The sequence below is a fragment of the Trichoderma citrinoviride genome (genome assembly GCF_003025115.1).
Source record: "Trichoderma citrinoviride strain TUCIM 6016 unplaced genomic scaffold BBK36scaffold_9, whole genome shotgun sequence".
NCBI classification, from domain to species: domain Eukaryota; kingdom Fungi; phylum Ascomycota; class Sordariomycetes; order Hypocreales; family Hypocreaceae; genus Trichoderma; species Trichoderma citrinoviride.
In genome coordinates this window covers 463,758-489,096 of record NW_020194717.1, presented here as the reverse complement: position 1 = coordinate 489,096, position 25,339 = coordinate 463,758, and the positions used below count along the sequence as shown (strand labels likewise).

At 51.3% G+C, this 25,339-nt stretch overlaps 8 protein-coding genes and 2 non-coding genes across 10 annotated transcripts; 8 read left to right on the top strand and 2 right to left on the bottom strand.

Annotated features, from left to right (window-relative positions):
• Nucleotides 1-308: 308 nt before the first annotated feature.
• On the top strand, nucleotides 309-1,544 carry BBK36DRAFT_1122360 (hypothetical protein; the record flags this gene model as incomplete). Its single annotated transcript, XM_024890936.1, has 1 exon — nucleotides 309-1,544. The coding sequence occupies one exon, from the start codon at nucleotides 309-311 to the stop codon at nucleotides 1,542-1,544; it is 1,236 nt and encodes a 411-aa protein (XP_024748452.1).
• An 822-nt stretch (nucleotides 1,545-2,366) lies between these two features.
• On the top strand, nucleotides 2,367-5,284 carry BBK36DRAFT_1121948 (hypothetical protein; the record flags this gene model as incomplete). Its single annotated transcript, XM_024890886.1, has 7 exons — nucleotides 2,367-2,428; nucleotides 2,483-2,708; nucleotides 2,762-2,821; nucleotides 2,879-3,166; nucleotides 3,235-3,405; nucleotides 3,706-3,884; nucleotides 3,937-5,284. Coding segments are annotated over 7 exons (2,334 nt in total), but the record flags the coding sequence as incomplete, so codon positions are not given.
• Nucleotides 5,285-7,548: 2,264 nt separating this feature from the next.
• On the top strand, nucleotides 7,549-10,128 carry BBK36DRAFT_1204266 (hypothetical protein; the record flags this gene model as incomplete). Its single annotated transcript, XM_024897303.1, has 4 exons — nucleotides 7,549-7,693; nucleotides 7,752-9,158; nucleotides 9,231-9,893; nucleotides 10,094-10,128. The coding sequence occupies 4 exons, from the start codon at nucleotides 7,549-7,551 to the stop codon at nucleotides 10,126-10,128; spliced, it is 2,250 nt and encodes a 749-aa protein (XP_024748450.1).
• A 278-nt stretch (nucleotides 10,129-10,406) lies between these two features.
• Nucleotides 10,407-10,501, top strand: BBK36DRAFT_t114. Its single transcript has one exon. It is a non-coding gene; the product is annotated as a tRNA-Lys (tRNA).
• Nucleotides 10,502-11,244: 743 nt separating this feature from the next.
• BBK36DRAFT_1142136 (FAD-binding domain-containing protein) lies at nucleotides 11,245-13,036 on the top strand (the record flags this gene model as incomplete). Its single annotated transcript, XM_024893501.1, has 5 exons — nucleotides 11,245-11,322; nucleotides 11,389-11,865; nucleotides 11,947-12,368; nucleotides 12,459-12,673; nucleotides 12,768-13,036. The coding sequence occupies 5 exons, from the start codon at nucleotides 11,245-11,247 to the stop codon at nucleotides 13,034-13,036; spliced, it is 1,461 nt and encodes a 486-aa protein (XP_024748449.1).
• Nucleotides 13,037-13,506: 470 nt separating this feature from the next.
• Nucleotides 13,507-14,346, bottom strand: BBK36DRAFT_20942 (hypothetical protein; the record flags this gene model as incomplete). The annotated part of the gene is made up of 1 exon (XM_024897907.1): nucleotides 13,507-14,346. One exon carries the CDS (start codon nucleotides 14,344-14,346, stop codon nucleotides 13,507-13,509), a length of 840 nt encoding a protein of 279 aa, XP_024748448.1.
• Nucleotides 14,347-15,686: 1,340 nt separating this feature from the next.
• BBK36DRAFT_1122469 (hypothetical protein) lies at nucleotides 15,687-19,882 on the top strand (the record flags this gene model as incomplete). The annotated part of the gene is made up of 4 exons (XM_024890947.1): nucleotides 15,687-15,813; nucleotides 15,907-16,212; nucleotides 16,274-16,410; nucleotides 16,556-19,882. The coding sequence occupies 4 exons, from the start codon at nucleotides 15,687-15,689 to the stop codon at nucleotides 19,880-19,882; spliced, it is 3,897 nt and encodes a 1,298-aa protein (XP_024748447.1).
• Nucleotides 19,883-20,411: 529 nt separating this feature from the next.
• Nucleotides 20,412-21,324, top strand: BBK36DRAFT_66588 (PR-1-like protein; the record flags this gene model as incomplete). Its single annotated transcript, XM_024898468.1, has 2 exons — nucleotides 20,412-20,933; nucleotides 21,262-21,324. The coding sequence occupies 2 exons, from the start codon at nucleotides 20,412-20,414 to the stop codon at nucleotides 21,322-21,324; spliced, it is 585 nt and encodes a 194-aa protein (XP_024748446.1).
• A 92-nt stretch (nucleotides 21,325-21,416) lies between these two features.
• Nucleotides 21,417-21,490, top strand: BBK36DRAFT_t115. The gene has a single exon. It is a non-coding gene; the product is annotated as a tRNA-Asn (tRNA).
• Nucleotides 21,491-22,377: 887 nt separating this feature from the next.
• BBK36DRAFT_1160340 (MFS general substrate transporter) lies at nucleotides 22,378-24,134 on the bottom strand (the record flags this gene model as incomplete). The annotated part of the gene is made up of 5 exons (XM_024894285.1): nucleotides 22,378-22,508; nucleotides 22,573-22,693; nucleotides 22,758-23,416; nucleotides 23,471-23,853; nucleotides 23,935-24,134. 5 exons carry the CDS (start codon nucleotides 24,132-24,134, stop codon nucleotides 22,378-22,380), a joined length of 1,494 nt encoding a protein of 497 aa, XP_024748445.1.
• Between the last annotated feature and the right edge of the window lie 1,205 nt (nucleotides 24,135-25,339).

Sequence of the window (25,339 nt, the reverse complement as noted above, 5' to 3'; positions counted from 1 at the left end):
GCGGCATTGTGGGCATTTGTACATGTAGCCTCCAATACCGCAACGTATACTGTACGGCGTGCACTGGCATGCATGCCAATACCAACAACCATTGCCGACGATGAGGCGTCACCTCGTGCTTTGTTTGTGATTTGGAAAGTCTTGGCAATTTACATTGACATGGAACATCGCTGTGTATGCCAGGATCGGCTGCCTGGCAGGCAGCAATGTTACATTGGAGTGCTCATCGCTTATATGTCCGTCATATCAGCCAAGCCTCCTCGCGCTTTCGAATTGACACGAACCTTGTTCAACCACATCCATCGTTCATGGAAGACGCAGAGAGAGATAGAGAAATCTTTGGTCCACTTTTGAATATTACAGGCGAATCTCTCCTACAGCTCGCATTGAGGATTGCCGTTGATATCTTGAAGACCCCAAGCTCAGGCGGTAAGCTTGTTGCGCGAATCGCCGGATCATACAACATCGTCCATATTGTCGAGTTGGAGAGCATCAAGCTCATGATCCGCGTTCCTTGTACAGGATGGGGCTCTGGCATGACACCAACCGCGGCACAGGCCCTGGAATCGCAGGTTGCTACGTTACGACTCATTCGAGAGAAAACCAGCGCTCCAGTGCCAGAGGTCTATGCCTTTGATACAATCCCAAACAACGAAATCGGGGCGCCCTATCTGTGCATGAATTTTATACCCGGATACACAGTGTCTGAGGTTTGGTTTGACCACTCAGCTCACTTGCCGCTGGAAGAGTTGCGCCTCAACATCTTGACAAGCCTGGCACAAGCCATGGCGCAGCTCTCCTGTTTGGCCTTTGACAGCATGGGATCTATCATGGAGCCTGAATCTAGTTCGACAGCCATTGGACCCATGTATGACTGGGACGAAAAGGAAGATGGCAAGATTCGGGTTACCGCGTCAGACCCAGTTGACTCTGTCTCTGGCTTTCTCCGGGACAGCTACTCGAGGGAGACGCTCCTCGACACCGTATATGGCAAGGCAAAAGCAAAGATAATGGAAGTTATTATGGGCTTCCTGTCAATCTTCGATTCTCCGCCTGGTTTTGTCCTATGTCTTCCCGATTTTGACTCGCAGAACGTCTTAGTGGATGACCAAGGCGCTGTCACTGGACTGATTGATTGGGACCTCGTCCAGACAATGCCACGATGTATGGGCTATGCCAGATACCCAGGATGGATCACGCGCGATTGGGATCCTCTGATGTACGGCTGGCCGCACATGCCCGACTCAGAGGATTCTCCAGAGGCTTTACACCGATACCGAGCACATTATAACGCAGAGATCGGCAAGGCTCTCAAGTGGCAGGGAGACTGGAAGCTGACGGAAAATTCGCACATTGCAGAGGCTATATGGATCTCCATGTTATACCCCATGAATCGCATGGAGATTTGTCGCAAGTTTGTTCAGGTTGCTCTGGGCGATGGCATTCAAGCATTGGATGTTCTCTATGAAGTTGGGGCCGATGAGTATGGAGAAGAGGATTGGAATCTCTTGAGGGCTAGTTTGGAGCGGTTAATCAGATGGTAGTTGGATCTAAGTCTACCTGCTGTTGGTGATTCGAGGAGGTGTTGGTGACTTGAGACTTCCTTTTCGGTGATTGCACCTCGAATGCTAGTAAATGACTGGGAAACAGTTGCTAATTCAAGTAATTTATGGATAATTCTAAGCTGCTCTGTTGGTGACAAAAGGTCAGATACTTCGTACTTGGCTACCATGATATCCAGGCGCTCGAGCATCATGTATGTACCTCGCTATGTCAATACTTCTCTACCGCAAACTTTGTCTCTGGTGCATAGTATGATGAACGCCGAGGCTCTGCGCAAAGCCCTCCCGCAATCTTCTCGGAGAGAGCCTTCAAGATCTTGCTGTGTATATGCTATGCCGGTGCTTTTCCTCCAGCAATGCTAAACACTTACACAAAGTCCTGGCCTGCTTGTAGTCCATGCAATGCTCTCTCGCGACAATGCAGAGTACCTATCTACCGCTGGTCAATAGGCTAATGTTGTTCATTGGGCATTCTTCGATGTCCAGCATTTGTGCCTAATCTTTATGCCCGATCCCAAGCTTTAAGGACGGCCATCACCATGATACCAACCCGTTCTCGATCAATTGGCAAAAACTGTTAAATTGTGCTCTATTCGCGATGAAATTTCGAAATTGGCTTCTCTTCTCAGACTTGAAACGACGGGTCGTTCTGCCTCTTCTTCTGTCACTCAGGGCGAGGTGACTTCTGAGAACGACGGTGACAACAGAAATGACGAGGAACCACATGGTACAGACGAAGGAGTTGGAAGCTTGGAGCCCAACATCTCAAATGGATCAGATCCAAAAGTCGCTCCACCCATCTCTCATGGCCTTTTTGTTTTGTATCCCTCCCCAGGATTACCTCCTTCGGAAGAGTTCAAAGTCGAGTGAGCAGACATCCTGTCCCTAGACATGTCAGATTGACTTACGCGCCTTCATAGTATCATTGCTGTCCATGGCCTGAATGGCACACTGAGAGGAACCTGGACTGATAAGGCTGCCAACACTTTATGGCTCGAGGATTTCCTTTCCAGTGCCATTCCTGATGCGAGGATAATGACGTTTGGATATGATTCCAAGTTGATGCTCAGTCATTCAAGAGACAGTATTGAAGATTTTGCGACCGAGTTGTTGAACCAGATATGGATGCTGAGGCTGTCACAAAAGGTAAAGCCTCCCAAATCTTTGACATTGATCTGAACTGACACGCAGCCTGATAGGATAAATGTCGACTTCTTGTATTTATTGCTCACAGTCTGGGGGGAATAGTTGTGAAGAAGGTAACTAATACTTCCCAAGAGTTCTTAGACATCGAAGTCATCTGATAAATGATTTAGGCAATCATTCTTGCCCATGGAAACAATCACCACTACGGCCACATCGCTTCGTCGACGATCGGAATAGTCTTTCTGGCCACGCCTCACCAAGGAAGTGATCTTACCAGATGGGCGTCACTACTGACCCTTATATCGAAGAATCGACTAATAAGGTCAGACCTTATTGATACACTGAAACCTCAATCTTCGGTGCTATCCCAAATCTCAAAGTCATTCTTGCCCCGATCGTCAGATCTCGCAATCATGTCTTTTGTCGAGAAGCAGGTTGAACCCCGACTTTTGGTATTGGTGAGTCTTCAGCAACGGCGTTTCCCTATCAGTCGCAAAAATGCTCACTGCCACTTCTTTTTTTACAGGTAGTTCCCGAGGAATCTGCTAAGATGGGTGTTCCAAACGAGATGGTATTCCCGGTGCAGGCACACCATCGGAGCATCTGTCGTTACTCTTCACGGGACGACCCCACGTACGTCTTGGTTGTCGCTTCACTCAAGATGATGATGGAAAAGCAGCTCTCCCAAGGTGCGCATGTTGAACTCCTTTTCAACCAGAAACATATGTGTCTCAACTATCATTGTGAAGTGCCAGCCCCGAATCATGTGTTCACGCGGAGCGTATTTGAAGACAGACGGCAGTCAAATGTAGGCTCAGAACATCAACCCTAAGGATGGAGAATTGATGCTGACATTACGACTTAGAATAGAGAGAGATACTGTGAATATGATGAACGGGTTCACAGTCCCATGACTAACTTCAAGAATGAATCCATCGCAGCGTTGAGCTCTTCTGATAAGGCTTTGCAGGCCTTTTCGGGCAAAGAGAATGCCCAGCTGAAACTTGCGAGTAGTTACGGGGACTCTCATACGCTGAATATTCGGGTCAATGGGCTGAAAGGAAAAATAACCGCAACGGAGAGAGGTTGGATTCCGAGATGTCGAGTCCTTACAATACCTGGTACGATGGAATACGAACATATCATGGATACTTTGCAGAGAGCAGACCCAGGTGAGTTGCCCGAGTTACCCTTCTCAGACGCGGCTTTTGTCAGAGGTATGAAGGAGCTTATCTGAGACTTCCAACTTACCTGACAATATAGATATTGTTATCCCAAACAAACTCAGGTTTTGCGGCCGCCCTTCCGATATATCTTCAATATGGCATGACTGTTTCACGATCTCTGCGCAAGTCACGAAAAACCAACCATGCTACAAAGTAGAAATGGGACGTCAAATTAGCATGAAACAGACCATTGCTTCGTTCTTCAGCAAAGTTTTCCCAGACCCCATTACTGCGAGACTTAAGATACACCAGATTCAGACGGAGAGTGGAACTGGCGAGTCTCATTGCATCTCAGTGGGACAGAACAACATTCCTGCTATCGAAATCTCAATCATGCGCACTTCCCTGGTAGAGGGAGATATCAGATTGCAGCCGCCAAAAGGTCTTAGGACATTCCCGCTGTTCAATACTCAAGCATATAAAGATAAACTACCTATTAAAGCGGCTACACGAGGAGGACTCTTCCTACCGATGCACGATCACGAAGCTATGTTCATCTCCCTCAATTCTCGAGAGAATTATAACTACAGGCACTCGGAGAGTCGCTCTCTAGCTGTCCATCCCTTCATTGGTAGAATGAATATAATCACCGGCCAGCAGCTGTTTTCGGATAATCCTAGGTCGACAGATATGCAAGACTACATCATAGCGCCTAAACAGCATCGCTTAGACGGCATAGCGGTTCGGCGCGGCATGGTCAAGCAGTTTGTTACATCAAATCTAAAACCAAGCACCCTCAGCCACCATACAGCTGCTCTAAATGCTCCTTCTCTAGTCAACAGCCTTCCAGAGGTCAACTCAAGCAAAAAAACCGTCAAATGGCAAATGAGTGGCAAGGACGAATATAGCAGCATGCAGCTACAGGTCATCCCTCAGTTTAAGCTTGAACATATTTTCGCTAGAAACATCAAAGATGTCTGCTCTGTGTCAAGCGACGGCCATCTCGAGTCATATCGGCCTATTCCAGATAATGCGACTCGGTTCAACGTTCTGAAGACGCCCGAGGAACTCGGGCTTTGTGTTGGCGATGTCATATATATCAAAAATTTGAGCCAGAGACATCGACCCCGTGGCAGAGTAGTAAGAGATTTATTTTCCGAAGCGCCGAAACAGTCGGATATACTGGATATGAAAGCCGTATACGATTTATCCGATGAGATAACCCTCTCAATAAGATGTCCTGGGTCGGAGCATGGACCTATTATTCTCTTCAAGGTACAATACAACCCTGAACCGCTCTCATGCTTTGGAACGTCTATTGATACTAAATCTGCGTATACGCCCACCAGATCCTATCATCATGGGGGTCGGTGCCGGAGGAATTATCGCCCAAGAAATCATGGTCGGTAGAACAGACCCCCGGATGTGGGATGTGAGCAACTCTCAGATCCTTTATATCCACATTCTAAAGGCAGAGAAGTTTCAGGACGTCACCGGACTACCACCTCCGGCCTTCTCATCCGGAAATTGCCAACAAGGGGAAACAAGTGACAGCATTTCTCAAAATGAGCATGAAGAGCCATCTGCCCCTGGAGGTGCCAATCTGATACCTCCTGATTCCCGAAAGCTGGCAGGGAAACGAGGGTTCTATGCACGCACTGGCCCATACGAAGGAGGCAGCGCAGAAGCACAGGCTACCAGTAGTTTACCTTTGCACACACTAGAGGTCAATCAGACAGTGCCATGGTTCAAGGGAAGAGGTGGCTAGTCTCGAGGGAAAATGAAAAGATACAGGAGGAAAGCATGTCGTATCTGCCTGAAAAGGCACTTGAGGCAAGTCTGATTAGGAGAGAAGTACGGCCTAGTTCCCTTTTACGTCCCCGTCAGTAGCAGGACTGGGCTATAGTTGACTAGTAAACGGAAGTCAATGTAACACTCATATAAACTGGATTTCACGAAAGACCTCTGGGTCTTGCCTCTTTCTTCGGGAATGCTTGGTTTTCCATCAATATTCTCAGGCATATACAATCCCCTGCTTTAAGATGCTTGGTGGTCATAAAAGATCATGTAAGTCTACCTCGTCCTGTATGCTGCCATCTTCAAGTCGGAAACAGCTTGTTCGATAACCAGAAGATCATTATGCTAATCAAGGAACTTACGTTACGAAAACATCGCCACACATGTCTTTTGGCCATATTATACTCGGTAGGCGAATCACAAACCTTTTGAAGCCACCCACGGCAATGTCTCAGCTTTCAGCCAGCCAGCATCTGAAACCTGCATACACTGACAGACGTGGCGGAACCGGCTGGAGGTTCAGGCAGCTTCTATTGGGTAGGCGAGCGGCCAAAAGTGCGATCATCTCCGTCATTAAACAGCAGGGTGCTGCTGTCGAGTCTCCTCCTGTGTCAAATAATAGAGGTTAATGGGTTGGCAGACACTGGACTCGATGGCATTGGCTACTGGAGGGATTCGATACTACTGAGCTGAGAAGCATATGTGCAAATGATATGCAAGCCACGACGGCCCCGACTCGAATATTCTCAGTTCAACCGTCATTCGGCCTCATCCCTACATATATTGTGTTGTCGATCTTTCATCTCTTAGACACTCAGCTGAATGCGAGGACTTTTGACCAGCCTGAGGTATGTCAGAGTGGTGTATTTAATCTGTCCTCAACCTCTTTCTGTAATCTTGTTCTTCGTCGGACCATAGCAACTCCTCGTATCGCTCTGCTGTCCTGTCTATCTACTTCTGCTTTTTAAGCCAGGTGCGTTTAGACCTTTCCATAGACCGTTGCTCTAATGGCCGTTATCGAGTAACAGTGACCATAGCATACTGATCAACACAGATCCCAACATGTCTGTCAACTTCACCATCACCAACAACTCCAAGGAGACTACCCCTGGCGTTCAGCCGACTATCAAAATTGTCGGCACTGTCCAACATGACCTTACTCCGGTCTTGGTAGTTCTTGAGACCGGCCAGTCTTACACTTCTCCAGGCGGTGTGCAGGGCACTTGGGACGTCTCTAGCATCGAGACAGGAGAGCCTGTTCTTCTCTTCAACGTTGTCAACTCTCCTGTTGGCAGCTTCAGGGTGGATTACAACTCAGACTTTGTCCCGGGAATCTATGACGTCCCGCTCTTGTTCAATGTTCCTGTAAGAGCACTGTCTGCATCACTCGTGAATAATCTCTGACATTTCATCTACAGCGTGGGGACTAGTCCAAGTCCGGGATATGATCAGATGGAAAGCTAAAATGTCGGATTGATGGCGGGTATTGGATTGTCGGCGAAGGGGATATTGATCTAGTAACTTCTATTGATCAAAGAAGCATTCTTTAAGAATCCCTGGTCATGTATTGCCTGCTTTATTTGTAGGTTTAATACGCTGCACTGCTATTATAACTTCCAGACATCCATGATGTTCTATTCTAGCTAGACAAAGGCAAAAAGTCAGATGTCGTGCTTGCCGTAGAACAATCTTGGAAGTTGACAACTGCAGCAGTGGTTACCTCCTGGTATAACTAGAGAGAGCGAGTGCGTAACTGCCCGTCGAGACTGTTGGCGTAGTAACAATAACCGCTTGTGATTGAAGAGAACAAGACGCGACTTGGCTACTTTCTTACCATTCACGTAATATGCATCGCCAACTGGCGTGCTTCCGTCGCCATGTCCAATCCAGCGGACTTTGAGCTCGTCAAAGGCATTTCTATCACAGACGAGCTGAAGCTGGTCCACGCCTCGTTCAACATCATGTGTAACAGCCAGTACTTGCCACCTCTGCCCCCATCGCTCCACCTGTTTCAATCAAGGCGTAAGGCAGATTGTTCCGTTGCTAATCACAAACAACACACTCTAACCAAAACTCTCAGAGATACAGCTTCTTGCGAGCACATTGCTCAACGCGCTTTTTCTGGCTATGCCTTCAACCAGCCCGGCGAGGGCTTGTCTGAGTGTTCTTGCGACTTTGATTATCTCCAACTCCGACGCCGTCGACCGCATGAGGCCCCTCGTCGAGGCAGCGATTCCATATAGGCCGGATACAACACTCGTCTGGAACCTCGTATTTCAACAGGTCACCGAGATCTCGAAGCCTACTCCTTCCCAACCAGTTGACACTTTGCTTGAGGCGCCAGAACGCGCCCCGACTGTGCCTCACGGCCCACCTAATACAAAACATGGCGAATCGGAGCAAGACACCCAGCGGCTGCGAGACCATTTTCAGAACGAGACCTTCAAAGAGATCCAGGGATGCACATATTCGGATGTAGAAGGGTTCTTTGAGAGATTCTTTGAGGGAAAAGACTGGACGGATCGTGCCCTGGATCTCTACGAAAAGCTGAAGGTCCTACATATCAACAACGTGTGGGTTCGCCTCGGCGTATCGCCTGGCGTAGCTCGGATGAAGAGATGGTTGGACTCAATGCAAGGCCATCTTCACGAAGAGGAACACAGTCGATACTGGGAGGTAACTCTCCCGAACGAGCTTACTGAAGGCGTCGAAAGAAACCGGTTCGATCTGTGCGTCAAACGAAAGTGTGGAGAGCCGTCGGTTGCGACGATTGAGTGGAAAGATCTCACGGTGATTGGCCAACTTACTGCTGAGGGAGCTTTCAAGAAGCGGTTGGTGCAGCTCGCCTGCTATGCCAAACATCTATTTGACTTTCAACCGACGCGCCGCTACCTTCACGCATTCACCATCTGTGGGAGTACGATGGAGACGTGGGTCTTTGACCGCTCGGGATGCTATGGCCCAGGCGCATTCGATATCCACCAACACCCGGAACGATTCATTCGGGTGATGGCAGGGTACATCATGATGAGTGCCGAAGATCTGGGCCTCGACACGTTTATACAGCAAGATGGAGATACCCGCTTCATAAACATCGAGGGGCATGGAGGTGAAGAGAAGAGGCTGGACTTATGTCCGACGCCCCTCAACCGTCGGCTAGCCATTGTATCCCGCGCGACATCGTGCGTTCTTGCGAAGCATGCAGACTCGGATGACTATGACCATGTCGTCAAGTTTTCTTGGCCCTTGAGTGAACAGAAAGAAGTCCATCTTCTCCAAAAAGCTGGGCAAAGGGGTGTCGAAGGCATAATCAGACTGGTAGCTCACTACGAAATCACGGACATCGACGACATGCGCAGAGGCATGACGTTCGGGAAACGTTACACATTTGACGATACTGCCAGCGGCATGCCTTTCTTCTCACAAGCACCTCCACCAAAACGGTGTCGGCGTAGCAAGCGCAATAGAACATCAGATGCTCCAGCTAGTCAGCCGCAGAAGCTCGAGCATAAGTTATAGGATAACCGCATTTTCCGCTGCCTCGTCATCTCTCCCCCAGGCCGACCACTCCAGCGATACCAGTCGCCTTTTGAGATGTTGACGGCGATTCGGGATGCGATCAAGGCGCATCAATCGCTATACTGCAAGGGAAAGATGCTCCACCGCGATATATCGGAAAACAACATCATCATAACCGACGCAAAGAAGACTGGCTTCTCGGGCATGTTGATTGACTTTGATCTTGTCGAGGAGCTTGACAAGGGGCCGGTCAACCCCGAAGTTCGTACGGGTACCATACAGTTTATGGCCATTCGGGTGCTTCGTAGTATCGAGCACACTTACCGGCAGGATCTGGAGTCGTTCTTCTACGTTTTACTCTGGCAGTGCATCGTGCGCGGGTGGGAGTTTGTGGGCAGAAGGAACCCTGCTGTCGTCAGTGAGCTTCATGGTTGGCGCGCCGCCAAGTCTTTTGGGCATATGGCGAGGAACAAGCAATCCAACATGGACAAGGAGTGTTTTGACGATGTCTTGGGAGAATTTCCGGCCGAGTTTGAGGGTCTCAAGCCGCTCTGTCGGACTCTGCGATCGATCTTGTTCCCGATCAAGAATGGTGCCCTGTTTACTGGGACGCCGTCGGATCCGAATACTTTGTACGGATCAATCCTCGAGGCTTTTGATGAGGTTATTGCGAATGGGCAAAAGGGGAGGGAGAAGGAGAGAGGTAAACGACAACGAAGGACATAAGGGGGCTGCACTGTCAAGTGTATTGGATTGGAGTTGTTTGCTGTTAGTCTTACCCAATTTCGGATTGCGAGTATGTGCTTCAGTCAAATTATGCGATGGAACATGGTATAATTAGCAATCAATTGATAGCTCGCTCTTTGGTGAATGGACACCTTCGAACTGGGCCTTCATATGCAGTAATATTGCTCAGAGAGGCCACTCTTGACCTTTGAGTGTATCTGCTCTGCAGGCACACGGAGCCTGGCACATAATCAAGCGGCACAGTTGGAGAGCAAATAGAAGATATTAGTTCAAGAGACGTTGAAGCAGTCAAGCTTCCTCTTCTATAGGTTCGCGATATGTTGGGACGATTGCAACTCGAAGGTGGTCGGAAGCGGGACTTGGAGAACAGTTTATATAGTCCAATTATTCGATCTTTTTCAACGAGCCGCCTGAGCTCAATCGGTGTTTCTGATTGGTCGATGACTACCAAGTCACGTGACCAAAAACTGCCCGGTTAGCTCAATCGGTAGAGCGTGAGACTCTTATTCGAGAACACGTTCTGATGCAATCTCAAGGTTGCGGGTTCGACCCCCGCATCGGGCTTTTCCTATACATTAAACACCTGGTTCGAGATATGACGGCGGTTATTTTTTGCTCTTTTCATCTTTTGGTGCGGTAACCCTTTCTCTTGTATTTTCTTTCTTCTTTTCCTTTTTCTCTTTTTTGCCCTTTTTACTGCTATCATTGCTCCCGTATGGAGGGTTTCTGGGTCAGAGGCAATGCTGGAACTTGTATAGCGTGGGGTAGGTGAAGACAACCCCGGAAGATGAGAGCTGTCATCGAGATGCACTGGCACTATTCTTGTCGGTATATCCTTGTCATCATCAAGGATCGAGTGTGTAGCTGTTGAGAAACAGTGGTTAGTATCGAGGCAACTACACGAATTACATCTCTCTCCCTACCATGTCCTCAACTAGCATCATAAACCGCCTGCCGGGTTCCCGGTTTCCCGGTGCTACTATTTGACAATAATCCCGTCAACTCACCGAGACTGGGGGAGAAGCCCCGAATAGTCTCGGGCTAAACGCACGTCGCGGGCCGAATGTCCCTTGTCCACTTCGTACAATCCTGCCATAAGTTCCTTGTTCTACGATCGTGTCGACGCGCCCCGCGTGAAGGCTGAGAATTGAGGGATGCATCTCAGGGCGGTGACGGATTCGCGGGGATGGCAGGGCAGGCAGTTATATAGTGTCGTGTGTGCGTGAGACTATGACTGGGTCGTGTTTCTCTCCAGGAGTCCTCATATGAGACTCCAGTACTAAGGTAGAGCGTCGATATTGGACATTATGAGACTTTCGGAATCGTCCACGGCCACTGCGCTGGCAGCGGCTGCTGCTGTCTCTGGAGCTTCACTCGACACATGTGTAAGGCCAACCTCTCTTCATCTCGCTCGCATCACCATCTGGTAACACAACGCTGACCCGCCGCAGTGCGCTCGTCTCGCCTCCGCGCTCGGCGACGTCGTCACCACCACGCCGTTCACAGCGAGTGACTACTTCTCATTACAGGAGTCGACCCTCGTGCCGGCCTGCATCGTCCGGCCGCGTTCCGCACAGGATGTCAGCGCGGCGGTGGCGATCCTCTCCACGTCGCGGACGCCGGGGTGCCAGTTCGCCGTCAAGGGCGGCGGGCACACGCCGGCCGGGGGCTCGGCCAACATCCAGGGCGGCGTGACCATTGACATGACGAGCCTGAACGCGACGGTGCTGAGCGGCGACGGGACCTCGGTCGGCGTCGGGGCGGGCGCCGTCTGGAACGATGTGTACGGCTACCTGGGCGAGTTCGGTCTTGCTGCCGCTGGTGGGAGGAACGGTCTTGTGGGTGTTGGTGGGCTGCTCCTCGGCGGTGGCATCTCGCATTTCTCGCCGCGGGTTGGGTGGGCGTGTGATGGTGTTGTTGAGCACGAGGTATGTAAGACTTCAGCTGCTGCTCCCTCTCCTTTGCTGTGCTTTATCCTCTCATCTTCAGATTTCTGACTTCTCATTCAGGTCGTCCTCGGAAATGGCACACTCGTCAACGTCTCCGCGACCAGCCATCCCGACTTGTACCGTGCGCTCAAGGGCGGCGGAAACAACTTTGGCGTCGTGACGCGCTATGAGCTGAAGACGTTTCCGCAAGGCAACATGTCGGTGAGCACCCTCACGTACGACCTATCCGAGATTGGTGCCGTGTTTGACGCCTTCACCGGCGTCGCCGCCGACCCGAACTTTGATCCCTATGTGTCCCTCCAGACGGGTCTTTTGTATGCCTCGGCGGCGAAGACGTGGTCGCTGAGCAGTTCGGCTGGATATACGAAGCCCGTGCTTCATCCGGAGGTGTACAGCGAGCTTGAAGCCGTGCCGAGCCTCTCTAATTCCTCTGAGATTATTGCTGTGGCTCCGCTTGCTGCGGAGAATCCCACTCCGCCACTGTGAGTTCGCCATACCCACTCAACTTACATGCCTCCGAGGACTCTCTACGGGAGAGAATGGGTGAGGCTAATGCGGATTTTGGCGGATAGGAACTGGCTCTTCGCCACGTTAACGTTCGGTCCCTCGAGCGAGGCTATGCTGGACATCTTCAACGCCCTGAATGGATCCTTGTACGACTTCAATCCCGTCGGCGGTGTCACATGGAACTTTGCCTTTGAGCCCCTTCCTTCTGTGATGCTTTCACATGCCGACGCCACGGGTGGGAACGTCCTTGGGCTAAAACCTGAGGACGGCAACAGCGTCGGTAAGTTACTCTGGTTCCTAGGTCTTCTCGTGCGATGTACTTGTGCATGCACGAGGTACATTTGTCCATAGGTTCTGACTCTGACATGCAATAGTCCTCCTCTTCTCTGCCCTCTGGCCGAACTCGAGCTCCAACGATGCCATTTATCAGAAAGGCAGAGACACATTTACGGCTGTCAAATGGGCCGCTGAGCGAAAGGGTGTGCTGCGGAAGTTTGAGTATCTCAACTATGCTGGCCCGCACCAGTCACCGCTGGCTTCGTATGGGGCGGACAACCTCAACTTCCTGCGCCGGGTTAGCAAGAAGTATGACCCGACTGGAGTGTTCCAGAGCAAGGTGCCTGGTGGCTTCAAGTTGTGGTGAGAGTATACATGAGGAAACGGTCGCGCGGGGTGCTCATCCATCGAGGTATGCACTGTTGATGATACACGCTTGTAATTGGGCAGGTTCATTTATTTCAGATGGTGTACCATCTTCTACCTATCTATCGTGAATACTACAATACATTCTCCTCCAGCAGCTTCCTTGCTGGACATTTGACCCCCCGCTTCCTTCGGCCAACCATGCATTGCTCCAGTCTTCATAGACTGCGCTCGAGTGGCAAACCTTCCCGCAGAAAACACAACAATTCCAACATTTCCCGTTCCTCATAGTACATGTATACTCCTGGTCTCCCGTCAAGGCTCCCTTGGCCATTATGCCGGCTGGTCCATACCAGCCTCTGTTCCTCATCGTACACCCTTGTATCCCAGCTGTTTTCGTTAGTTAGACATTAAAGATTCGTAAAATTGCAGCGTCCAGGCTGTTCAAAGGCGAAAAAGACGCATTTCGTATCATAAGAGCATTGAGGTTGTGGATGCAATGGCCATAGCAATTGCAAGAGAGCCCCCAGCAAGCCCGAGTTTCGCTGCTCTGCTGGCGGGGACAAAGTCGAATGGACTTCCACCACCGCTGCCTGGCTGCGAATTGGGCGGGCGTGTTGGCTTTGGCTTCGTTGTTGATGATGAAGATGATGAAGAGGAGGCTTGGCTATTATTCGAAGGCTGAGGGGTCTCGCTGCTGGGGGCGTCGGTTGTAGAGGCGATGCTTGAGCTGGGTGCGGCCTCTGAGGTGGTGCTGGCCTGGGTTTCGGTCGAGGTGGATGATGCTGCACTTGTCGTGGTACTCGTACTTGTTTCGGGAAGGGGAGACGATGATGTGGATTGAGTGGACACCGTTGATGTCGACAACGTTGAGAATATCGGGCGCGGTGCCATGTTGGTAGTGGTAACCGGACTCGGTGGTGGTGCCGGTGCTGGGTTTGGCGGCGTTTGCTTCGGCGGAGTCGCTGGTGTTGTTGGAGTTGGAGTTGGAGTTGGAGCCTTTCCCGCGTCGCAGAGAACGTCTAGGATGTGCCCTTCCAAGATCTCCTTGAGCAGAGAATTGGCGGGAGCGTTGACGCCGGAGCACAGCCCTCGTACGGTGAATTGTGATGCTTGGAGCCCGGACCTACAGGACTGGGAGCATGAGCCGCCTCCGATGAAGTCGGCGGGAGTGCATCGCTGAATGGGCATATTGTAGGCGTAGAGGCATTGGACAGGCACTGAGGTGGTGAGGACCTGGAAGCTGGATAGGGACAGATGAGCTCCCGCGGCCGCGCTGGCTGTGAGGGCGAAGTGGGCGAGACTGGCCATCGGGGTGATGCCGTCCTGCCGTGCTGGTGATTGGAGTATCTGTATCTGATATGTATCGCTTCAGTCTCTCGTCTCTGTGCAGGGCCAAGTATGAAGGAGATGGAATCGATAAAGAACGATGGCTAAGCCGACAGGCCGTAGTATCTGGGGAAGACGACGAGATAAATTGTCCGCATTCCAGTATGACGCTTTTTGCTGCCACGGGAACGACCGGATTGCTGTGACAGATGGATGCGAAACAGGGCGTGTCTCAGACGCCTCCCACTATGACGGCGCGCAAGAGCGATTGGCGGCTCCTGAGGGCCAGCGGTCGGATGAGCTTCCCGCATGCGTCAGCAGCGATGTTTCTCGAGGGCGGTTTTGACATGTTTCAATCAGGGGCTGGAGAAGTTGGGGAGGCGCGTGGCAGAGGAGATGGACGACTGGGGGAAGGGAGGATGATTGTCTGTGGTGATGCTTGGGGAGCGTGGGTTTACTGGGTGGAGGGAGATAAGGGAACATGTAAGTTGAAACATCGGGGAGAGTCTGCAATTGATATTGTCACTATAGACACGATCGATCCTATTCATTTGACTGATGAAGTAGGTACTACATGAAAACTCAGCTGTACTGCTTTTTTGCATGTTTCTGCTCTCTTTGGTGCTGCCTTGGAGATGAAAGCCATCTGGTGCGTGTAAGACAGAAGGATCTCTGGTACAACTGCTAGAAGTAAGTAAGCAGCAAAAATAGCACCTCACGTGGGACAGACCGGCGGATTGCTGCAAGTGCCCTTTCGTTTCGTACCTACCCGAGGTTGTATCATTCTGAACGTGGCACTGCTCCCTTATCAAGACGAACCTCTCCAACACTCTCCTCTGCTCATCCCAATCCGGATCAACGATCAATGCGAAACAGCATCTCGACGCGCGAGGCTCCATGAAACAAGCTACAGCCCTTCCCCTGCCCGCCTTGCCCAAGCGAGCATAGGCCAGGCACCCCCACAAGCCTATTCACACGATGCCTCCCTCCCTTACCACCAGCTGAGCTCGCCCTCAGGCCACGCGCCCGCTACAGCGCCTGTTGTGCCAATGAGAGCCCTGCCCGGCCGTGCAGAAACCGGCACTGGGGTTATGCTGCATCTCGCAGGAACACACCAAGGATGCGAATCCCGGGCGCGGCACGGCAGAGGAGGGACACAAGGCAGCAAGCCTTTAAACGAAGAGAAGATGGGGAAAATGAGTCTGCACGTTGGTGCCAATCACTGTCATGCCACCGGACAAAGACAAATGTGTCCCTCCTTCTTTTCTATCCCTCTCCACCCTCCATGAAACTTCATCCACGCCTCTTCGGCACCGACCATCATGTCCCACTCCGGCGGCCGGCTCACAGACTCGGGGGAGCTGCCGCACCTGGGCGCGTATCACCAAATCGTGTCCACGAGGAGGAAGCCCGTCCCCGTCCCGGCGCGAGCGGGGCCATATCACCAAGGTGCGTCTGCGTCTCCTTCTGCAGAACGACGCTTGGACAAGGCAGAGAGGACTTGCTGACCAGCTTCAGCCGCGCAAAACGATGATCTAGCAGGAATTGATGTCGAAGAGGAAGAGTATCCATCAGTACCAAGGCTCTACGAGTCTCACGAAGGCGGGGTTGCAGACAGCGCAGATTCTGGCCACCGCTCAAAGACACCTCCCAAATGGCCGCGAAACTCCCATCCAGCTCTATGGGCGCCGATATGGCTCAGTCGAGTAGCTCTCGTAGCCTTTGCCAGCACGTTTCTGCTGATGCTGCTGGCCACCGCCCTGCTTTACCACTTTTCCGAGGAGAACAGCGGACTTAGCGTTCAGGAGGAGGCAAACCACTACGCCTGGAAATATGGCCCTACCGCAGGTAAGACACAGATTCCTGGACAAAGTGTTTCTTTCCAGCTGCTGATTCGATGCTCTTCTAGTTCTTGTCGTTGTTGGGGCCCTCTGGCGGCAGGTAGACTTTGCAAACAAGATCCTGATGCCCTGGGAAGAGCTGAGAACCGGGCCTTCGTCGGCAGACAAGACCTTGCTCCTCGACTACATCTCTCCCTTGCTGCCCGTTGGCCTCTGGATGGCCATCAGAAACAGGCACTGGGCGGTGGTGATGTCTATATTCGGCCAATTACTGATACTGGGCACCGTTTGTCTCTCTTAGAGCCCCTTGCTTACCGCTCCCGTGGCTGCGTGCTAATACGTGGTGCTAGACGGTCTTCTCAACCGGTTTGCTCATCCTAGAGCCAACTCAGATGGCGAAGAGCAACCAAAAGTTCCAGCTCTCGTCAAAGTTCCAGCTGAATCAATCTGTCGATCCCACATTTGCCTGGGCAGTCGGTCCTGGTCCCGCGCAGACTTACTATGGAATAAACTTCTATGGACTGCGGTATCCTCCCGGCACGGCAGAGGACTTCATCGTACCTGACTTCAAAGTCCCCTCAATGGCGGCCAGCAATATTGAATACTCGATGAGTACCGACGGCGCCAAAGTCGGCTATGACTGCGAACTGCTCCCCATCACCAACGGCACGAAAGCTTACATGCCCTGGCGAAGCATCCTCGCGTCTTACATTGTTGCCAACGTCACCACCAAGGACTGCGACATCAAAGGAGTCACTCTAGCTGCTGGACCTGACCATTACTTTTATCATGATAAGAACGCGACGCAGAACTACCAGGCTCAGTTCGTCGTCTACCCCTGCAACTTCGACTTCGATTTCAGCAGACAGTACATACAGCAAGGCAATCTTTCGATGGATATGAAGGTATACAACACTAGCCGAGATCTACGACTTTTCATGTCCGTGGTTGATCTTCGTATTTCACCCTGGAATGCTTCCTCCAGCGGTCCCCGGTACATGTACCTCCATAATGTCACAGCTGCTCTGTGCAAGCCATCCTACGAGCTCGGCCGCTTCGAGGTGGGTGTCCCAAATGCCGACAACGGCTCTGCTCGTGCTCTCTTCTCAGCATCAGCAAAGCAAAGTGCTCTCAAACAGTTTCCCCACGGGTCCCTGACCATGGCCGTCGATACCACAGTCGGCAACTGGATTCTGGGCAACGGAGGAGTCGACTATGTCCTGACAGCAACCGTGCCGACATTTTTCCAACTTATGTCGAAGAAGGCTGGCGTAGAATCCATCAGGAGCTTCATGGATCCAGAGCTTCTCATAAAGACTGGAACTGATGTATTCAAGGGAATCGCAGCTCAAGTGTTGCACTCAATCATCGTCCAGCCGGCCAATCGAACGACCATGGGAAGCATTAGGTATGAGGAGCAGAGGCTGCGTGTCAAGGCTCTTTCCACCGGCTTCATGTGCAGCTTCCTTGGTCTTCTGGTCCTGATTTCTGTGGCAATGATATTCACTAGGCCTGGCTTTGCGGCTCCAGATCGACCAGGAGCAGCGCTCTCGATGGCTACTCTGCTAGCCTCTAGCCCCCCTCTCAACGAAATCCTGTCATATATGGGGTCTCTGAGCAACGAAAAGCTACAACAGAACCTCGGTGCATACTATTTCAGAACAGCTAACGCTTCCGATCCCGGTACGGGCGTCTCGATCGAGCCAGTCCAACGAAACGAAGCTCAGACCGTGAGCCATCCCACCGGACAAGCACAAAGCCAAGTGCCGTCATGGAAGCCAATGGCAAGCACCACTTGGTTTCTTGTTCTTGCAATATGTCTGCCACTCGCCATGATTGCGTCTCTAGAAGTTGTTCAGCATTTCTCAGACGTAGGGGAAGGTTTTGTGAGCATTAACCACTCGAGCTCTATTGTGCTCGCGACGTATATCCCGTCAGCGGTTGCTCTTGGAGTGGCTAGTCTCTATGCTGCAATGCAGATGATGGCCGCAACCTTTGCGCCGTTTGCGCCTCTGAAGCGTGGGAAAGCCGGTGCGGAGACGACAATCTCGCTCAGCCTTGTTGGCCAGCTGTTTCCTCGAGCCTTCTATCTATCTCTAAGATCGAAGAACTTCGCAGTGGCCTTTGCCCTATTCGGCACCTTTCTCGGGAGTTTCCTGTCCATCATAGTGTCAGGTCTCTACAGCAGCATCAGCGTCCCCATCGTCAAGAACATGACGCTCTACCAAAGCGACCGATTCAACTTTGACGATGCGAATATCTCCCTGGACGATAACGAGGCGGCCGCCATTGACAACTTGATTGAGTACTTGGGACTGAATAGCACAAGATGGATATCGGACGATCTCGTTTTCAACACATTCAACCAGGACGCCGTCATCTCAACCAACTCAAGTGAGAACGTGCCGCTGCAGGTCAACATACCTGCGGTGCGGGCGTCGCTGAACTGCACCTCAATACCCAACGAAGGTCGGCAAGTGACAATCTTCAATCAGGAAGCCTCTTCGGCAATTGAGTTTGTCCTGCCAGGACAAAGCGAGATCGTGACTCCTCAACCAGGCTATGTTTGGGTTGGCGTGAACACGACAATGAGACCTGCTGACTGGTGCGAGGCTGTTCCCCAGGGCATGCAGAGGGAGGAACCGTGGATGCAGTACTTTCTTCTTCCCAACGACACCAGCATGGCGTATGTCGGCAAAGGCTCGATTATGACATGGAGTGGCGGCATTGTAGGTGGCGATGGGGCGCTGAGCACCAATCCCTCCGAGGGAATCTTGGGCGACGCAATCACGGAGACGGACAATGGGTGTCCGACGTTCACCGTCACGTTGGGCCGCATGAGGTTGAAGAAGTCGGGCAAAGGCTCCAAGGCCAAGATTTCGGGATTCGAGCAAGACCTCGCCACCATTGTGTGTTATCAGAACATTGAGCAGGTCATGGCCAATGTCACATGGCAGCTCCCTCAATTCAGTCTCGATCCCGCCCAGCCCCCAGAGACAGACGAGCGCACAGCGAAATTCTTAAGGTCGAAACGCGGCAGCGAGAGATTTCCATTTCTGCCAAACGCCTGGCTGAATGGCTTGACCAATCCGCTGTTTAACCAGACGGTTGCTGGCCCGAACAACTCTGACCCGGCGCATAATCACATAGACAACTTCATCGAAGCTCTAGTCTTCTCCAAAGGGGGCAGGCCGGTGACTGAGCTTGCCGGCGCCAAGAATGTCGCGAACCTCAAGAATGCTACCCAGCAGCTGTACGGGGTGTACATGGCCCAGGCCATATCCCTCAACATGCGCGACAACAGCACGGATGGCGACGGCGCCTCTCTGCCTACATACGAAGGCGTTGTGACCACGTCTGGCCATCAGCGGCTGCAGCAGAATCGCGGGCCCAAGATCGCGCTCCAGGTTGTTCTAGCCGTCATGGTCGCGTGTGGCATTGCCACGAGGTTGCTTCTCCCGGTGCGAGATGTTCTGCCTCATGACCCTTGCTCGATTGCCGGGACAGCCACTTTGATGGCAGGCGGAGAATTGGTGGCTCGACTGGCCTCGTCCATGGCTGAGTGGGATGGGCAGACGAGTGCGGAAGTCCTGCTTGCGAATGGGCTGTTTAGCTTGAAGTGGTGGCGAGATGAGAAGGGCATGGAGCGATATGGCATTGATTTGGAGCCATCATGATGGCAGCTGTAATCTAAATGTATAATGATGTAGCAATATGAAGGCATTGTCTGTTTTGAGCACAGGGGTAAAGGATGGGGAGAATGGGGTCATGGGCAGGTGAGCATGTATAAAGCCTGATGACTTGGCGAGTATGAGATGCAGATGGAGGAATTATGCTTCTTTTAGCTCATGCGGCATCTTGAGGCGAATTAGGCGCGATGTCAGCAACCGATTGGTCGCTGCGTGGTGTTTCATTTCGCTGACGGGCGCTTAAACTCGAGGCATGCAGACAAATCAACCGCTGAGAGGGAATAGGCGCGATGAGACAGGGGCAAACGAAGGTCTCTTTAAATAGATGAGCTGCTGGCTGACAATTGTTCAACATCGTCTTTACTTTGTTTAGCGTTTCGTTCTTTGCTGTTTCTTTGTTGAAGTGTTTGCTGTGTTCTGAGCCCTCAGATGTGCTTATTGTAACTTATCCGGCTCTTCTGTCTCCGAGCGCTTACACGACACATCACATACAATTATTGTCTACATCAATATCATCATGAGGCTTATTCTTCTCCTATGCACGCTCGTTTCTTTCATCGAATTCTCCACATCAACCACCATCGTCACCATCACCGCCGCCCCAGCAATCCCCTCCAACGAACCCTCCTACGCCAACCCATCACAATTCACCTCCGCCATCCTCAACTCAACAAACACCTACCGCAAGGACTACAACGCCTCCTCCGTCCACTGGAACACGACGCTCGAAAAGTTTGCGTCCGAATACCTCCAAAACGACACTTCCTGCAAGTTCGCCCACTCAGGCGGTCCCTACGGCGAAAACATTGCGATAGGATACCCGAATGCGACGGCCGCGGTGGAGGCGTGGGGGAATGAAGATAGGGAGTATGACTTTGCGAAGCCGGGGTTCACGGAGGAGACGGGGCACTTTTCGCAGCTTGTGTGGAGGGATACGAGGGCTGTTGGGTGTGGGAGGAAGCTTTGTGGGGAGAGGGGGTGGTTTGTTGTTTGTGAGTATTGGCCGAGGGGGAATGTTGGGGGGGAGTATGGGGTTGAGGTTGGGAGGAGGGTTGATGGTGGTGGAGGGGAGGGAGAGGGAGGATTGAGGGGGGGTGTTGTTGCGGGGGTTGCGGTGGTGGTTAGTTTTGTGCAGTGCGGGTTGGTGGTTCTGGGGGTTTGGGGGTTTGGTGGGAAGGGGAGGGGGGAGAAGTGAGGTGTTTGTGAGATGGATGTTTGGGGTGTTTGGGTTTTGTGTGTTGGAGTTTATTGGGGTGGTTATGGAGTTGTGTCTTTGGGTCCGAGGTAGAACACTCAGTGCATAATATGATGTATGGAACTTTTTTGGAGAAATCTATGATTTTAAGGCTACGAATGGAATCATCTAGGACTTGAGTGAAGACACAAATATCTTCTTGGACCACCCTGGAGATGATGCCACATGGTGTTGACGCCCGCTGGTTTCGCTTCCAGAGGGCTAAGATCATCGCTTCTAGAGGGCTAAGATCATAAGACAAGTTGAGTCGCCGCTATCCAATCAAGATCCTCTGTGGCGCAATTGGCTAGCGCGTCTGACTGTTAATCAGGAGGTTGGAAGTTCGAGCCTTCCCGGAGGAGACGGGTTTAGTTTTTGTCCTTTTTGATACCTGTGAGACGTTTCTTTTTTTATCTTTTCTTTATTTTTTTCCTCTCTGTTTGATTGCAGCTTTGAGGTTTGAGGTTGGGGAAGAATTGAGAGTTTTGTTCTTGAGATATGTAGTGGCCTTGGGATAAAGTAAGGGAGTGAGGATTTTTGGATACCTTTCTAGTCGAACGGCCAGATTTAGCTGATTGAAGCTGCTGGTAGCTCACTTCGGCGAGATATGTGCCCGTATATATTAGAACATATTATGGCAATTACTGATAGAAGAAAGGGGGGGAAATGCGATAAAACTGTGAAAATAATCAGCATAATTCGTGGCTGAGGAGTTGGTTTATTCAGAGACTAATTCCCAACGTAGTAGTGCTCACCGGACAGCACTCATATCTAACTGCCGAGTTGCGTCGTGCTGAGAGGCTTGCTGTAAGTCAATGCCGCTCGGAAAGATGCCCAACATCAGTTAATCGGACGCATTGATATTCTAGGAATTACGTCAAACATTACTCCTTAATGTATGGACTGCTTAGCCAAGAACAATCCCATAGTTTGTATGAACTAGTTTCATGAAGCATTCGTATCTTGTCGTGGTGCTCCCATCAACAAACAGTACATGAACGAGGCTTCCAGACTCTTGGAGCGACTTGTGTGAACTTTTTGCTTACTGAAAACTTGACCAAATATACCTATTGACACACCATCTGTCTACTAGCATATCTCGCAACCTCAGTATGTATGATCGATGGCCTTGTCTCTGATGTTGGCAAACATAGATTCATGATGGGTATTCTGCGGCCTCGGTTTCTTAGGACCTCATCTCCACCATCGCCCTTATACAGACATGAATTGCCAAGCAAAACTTTTTCCTCTAAAATGCGTACCGAGTCCTCTTTCTAATGCTCGCACCAAACCTAAAGAGCACCCACGGAATTGGAATCAGGGCAATGGCGATGAAGCCAAGGAGACTGGCGGCCCATTTCGTCGTCAAGTTATTGTACACTAGTAAATCGCAGAATTAGAGCCCATATGTCCTTTGTTATCACGCCCTGTGGGATCAACGTACTCTGAATAACAAACAGCGGAAAAGCAGCCGCAAAGACGTAGCGCGTAAAGGCGTTTGCCGAAAGCGCCGAAGCGCCGTATCGAGAACCGTAGCAGTCAATCATATAAGTAATGCTGCATGCCTGGACCAAGAGAAATTGTTACCAAACATGGAGGCTATGAAGAGACTGGAACGTGTCAACTCACGAATATACATAGGTTACCCCAGTTGAAAGGAATGAGAGCCAGCACCGGGCTTATCCAGTGTATATCAGGCCGAGCAGTCCAGGCAAACCAGAACAGACCAACGGCAACACCCAGACTACCCATCATGGCCGGGTAAAGTCGTTGCTCGGGCGGTAAATGGCCTGTGTCGCCCCTCTCCTGCGCCTCCTTGGCCTTCTTTCGGTAGATAAGGCGGTCAGAGAGAAGATTGGTCGCCGTTGCGAGCAGCGCGCCGATGCCTAGGGAGATGAAGACGAGTCCGTTCTGGTGAGAATTAAAGCCATATGTCTTTTGAAACACCAGCGGTATGGAAGCAAAGAAGGCGTACAGGACGGCAAAGTCGAAGCCGACGTAGAGGCTTAGGAAGAGGACAATGGGCTCGGTGAAGAGCAAGTGCATGGGTCTTATCAGCGACTCAGTTGCCCACGTGTGTATCGCGGTCCAGCTCAATGTGGGAATCTTCATCGTGGAGGACAGCTTTTCCTTGATGGTTTTCTTGTTGCCTCGTGCGAGCAAGATCTTCTTGTATGTCTCTTGCATACCAATTGCGAAGACGCATGTCGCGACGCCCCAGAAGATGGAGACCCATTCGAGCCATCGCCAGTTGAGCCTTTCCACGACAAAGCCACCTATAATTGGGGCTGCATCACAATAAGTATGTTGACATCACAAGGGCAAAGTATGGGCAGGCTCACCAATGCAAGGCCCCATAAAGGGGGCCATGACAAACAGCGCCATCGAGGGCCCGCGACGGGCAGGAGGCCACAGGTCCGCCATTGTCCCTCCGCCGACGCTCAAAGCCGGGCTTCCAAAAACTCCAGCAAAGAAGCGGCAGACGACAACGCCGCCAATGTTATCCGATGTCGCGGCGCCGATGAGAAAGAGGATGCAGATGGGAAGCCCTAGGCGGTACACGATCAGTCGACCTGCTGTTTCGCTGAGCGGTGCGCCAATGACGGGCCCGAATGCCAGGCCGAGACAGAAGAGGGAGATGCCGAGGAGGGACACTGTTTCCGAGACGTGAAGGGCTTGGCTGGTTGCTTTGGCGCCGGGGGCGTAGGCTGAGGACATGTAGGTGCTGGTAAAAGGGATAGGTTAGCCATGTTGTTGTTGTGTGCGTATTCGAAGCTTGTTGTGAGAGCTTCAGATGTATACTTACACAGTGAATGCGTAGAGAGAAACGCAGACGGTATGGTAGAGCCGCTTTCCATCGCTCCAGTTGTAAGGGTTGCGAGGGTCGTTCTCCCAGTCTAGTTCGTGGCTGCTCTCGGGTGCGCTTTCATGGTCGCTTGTTGGGGGCGAGCTCTCTTCCTTGTCATCAGGGGCCATGTTGTCACTTCTGTTCTCCTCAACATCCATCTTGGCTCTAATGTAGCCCGAAACAGATATATAGGGACGACCAGATGATCGAGTAGCACCAAGAAGAGAGTCAAGACGGCAGGTCTATATACTCGCATCAAAGAGTCAGAGCAAGATGGAAAACAAGGCGGACAACCAGATTGGGCTCCTATATTACCCCATCCGCATTAGTAAGGAGGAAGCAAGGGATACTGCGTTGTTGATAAACCGTGCGGACCGAAGGCAAGCCGGTATAGAAGGACGGCAACGTCTGAGAGATGGGGGTCAGATTATTCCCACAGTATTTCCTCGATGATCGTGAACTCTCAGTTCTTATTACAAATCACTACCCCTTTTGGGTTAATGGAGGAAGTGCGGAGTAATGGTATCGAGCTGGTGAGATGGGTTGTTATGCTTAGCATAACTCGTCCAACTCATAGCAGCGGTTCACAAGGCTTGATAACAGTAGAAGACTCATTGGGGCTTGGATCGCTGTGAAGAAGGTATATGAGAAGTATCAGATGCTATCCACATTATCCAGTATCTCGAAAGAGCCCGTAGCACATGTCCTGATCCTTCAGAGCCGAGGAATTGTTCCGACACAATTGGGATATCTGCGGTTACATGCCATTTCTGGCTAAAAGTGCTTGGTAATCAGTTACCGAATTGGGGTAGCCGAGTCAACCCATCATCATCGGCTGTCAATGGCGGCTAAACAGCGCATCAGAGAGGAATCTCTAGTAACCAAAGTGGCGTCTGCAAGAGTGTCTTGGCCGGTCAGATGCATAAGCCGTAAGCGCTCACAAGCTATGCGAATGAGGAATCACGATGTAAGCAGGAAATTACTCCAGCTGTAGCGTGCTTTTGAAGAAGTATTTCAAAGAGTAATCCGTACTACCTAAACGGGGCCAGAGTTACAGAAGCGGCTGGGATTGCTAACGACCAGAAATGGAGCTGCGAGGAGGAGCAGTCTCATATAAAGACGCATCCCAGATGCACAAATCCTTACGAGAACCAACAAAGGCATCCCTGCGCAGACCGAGGCATCTCATTGGGCGGACAGGGTTCGGTGATCGCAAATCAAAATGCCGTTGGCGCGAGAATTCAGCCCCCGGAGGACAAATCATTTCCAACAGCCCCCCGGTGGGATTCGCCGGCTGAAGAGCAAACTAACACCGATTTGTACGGGACATGGAATCTTGCCCTTCTTGCAGGATCCATCGCCG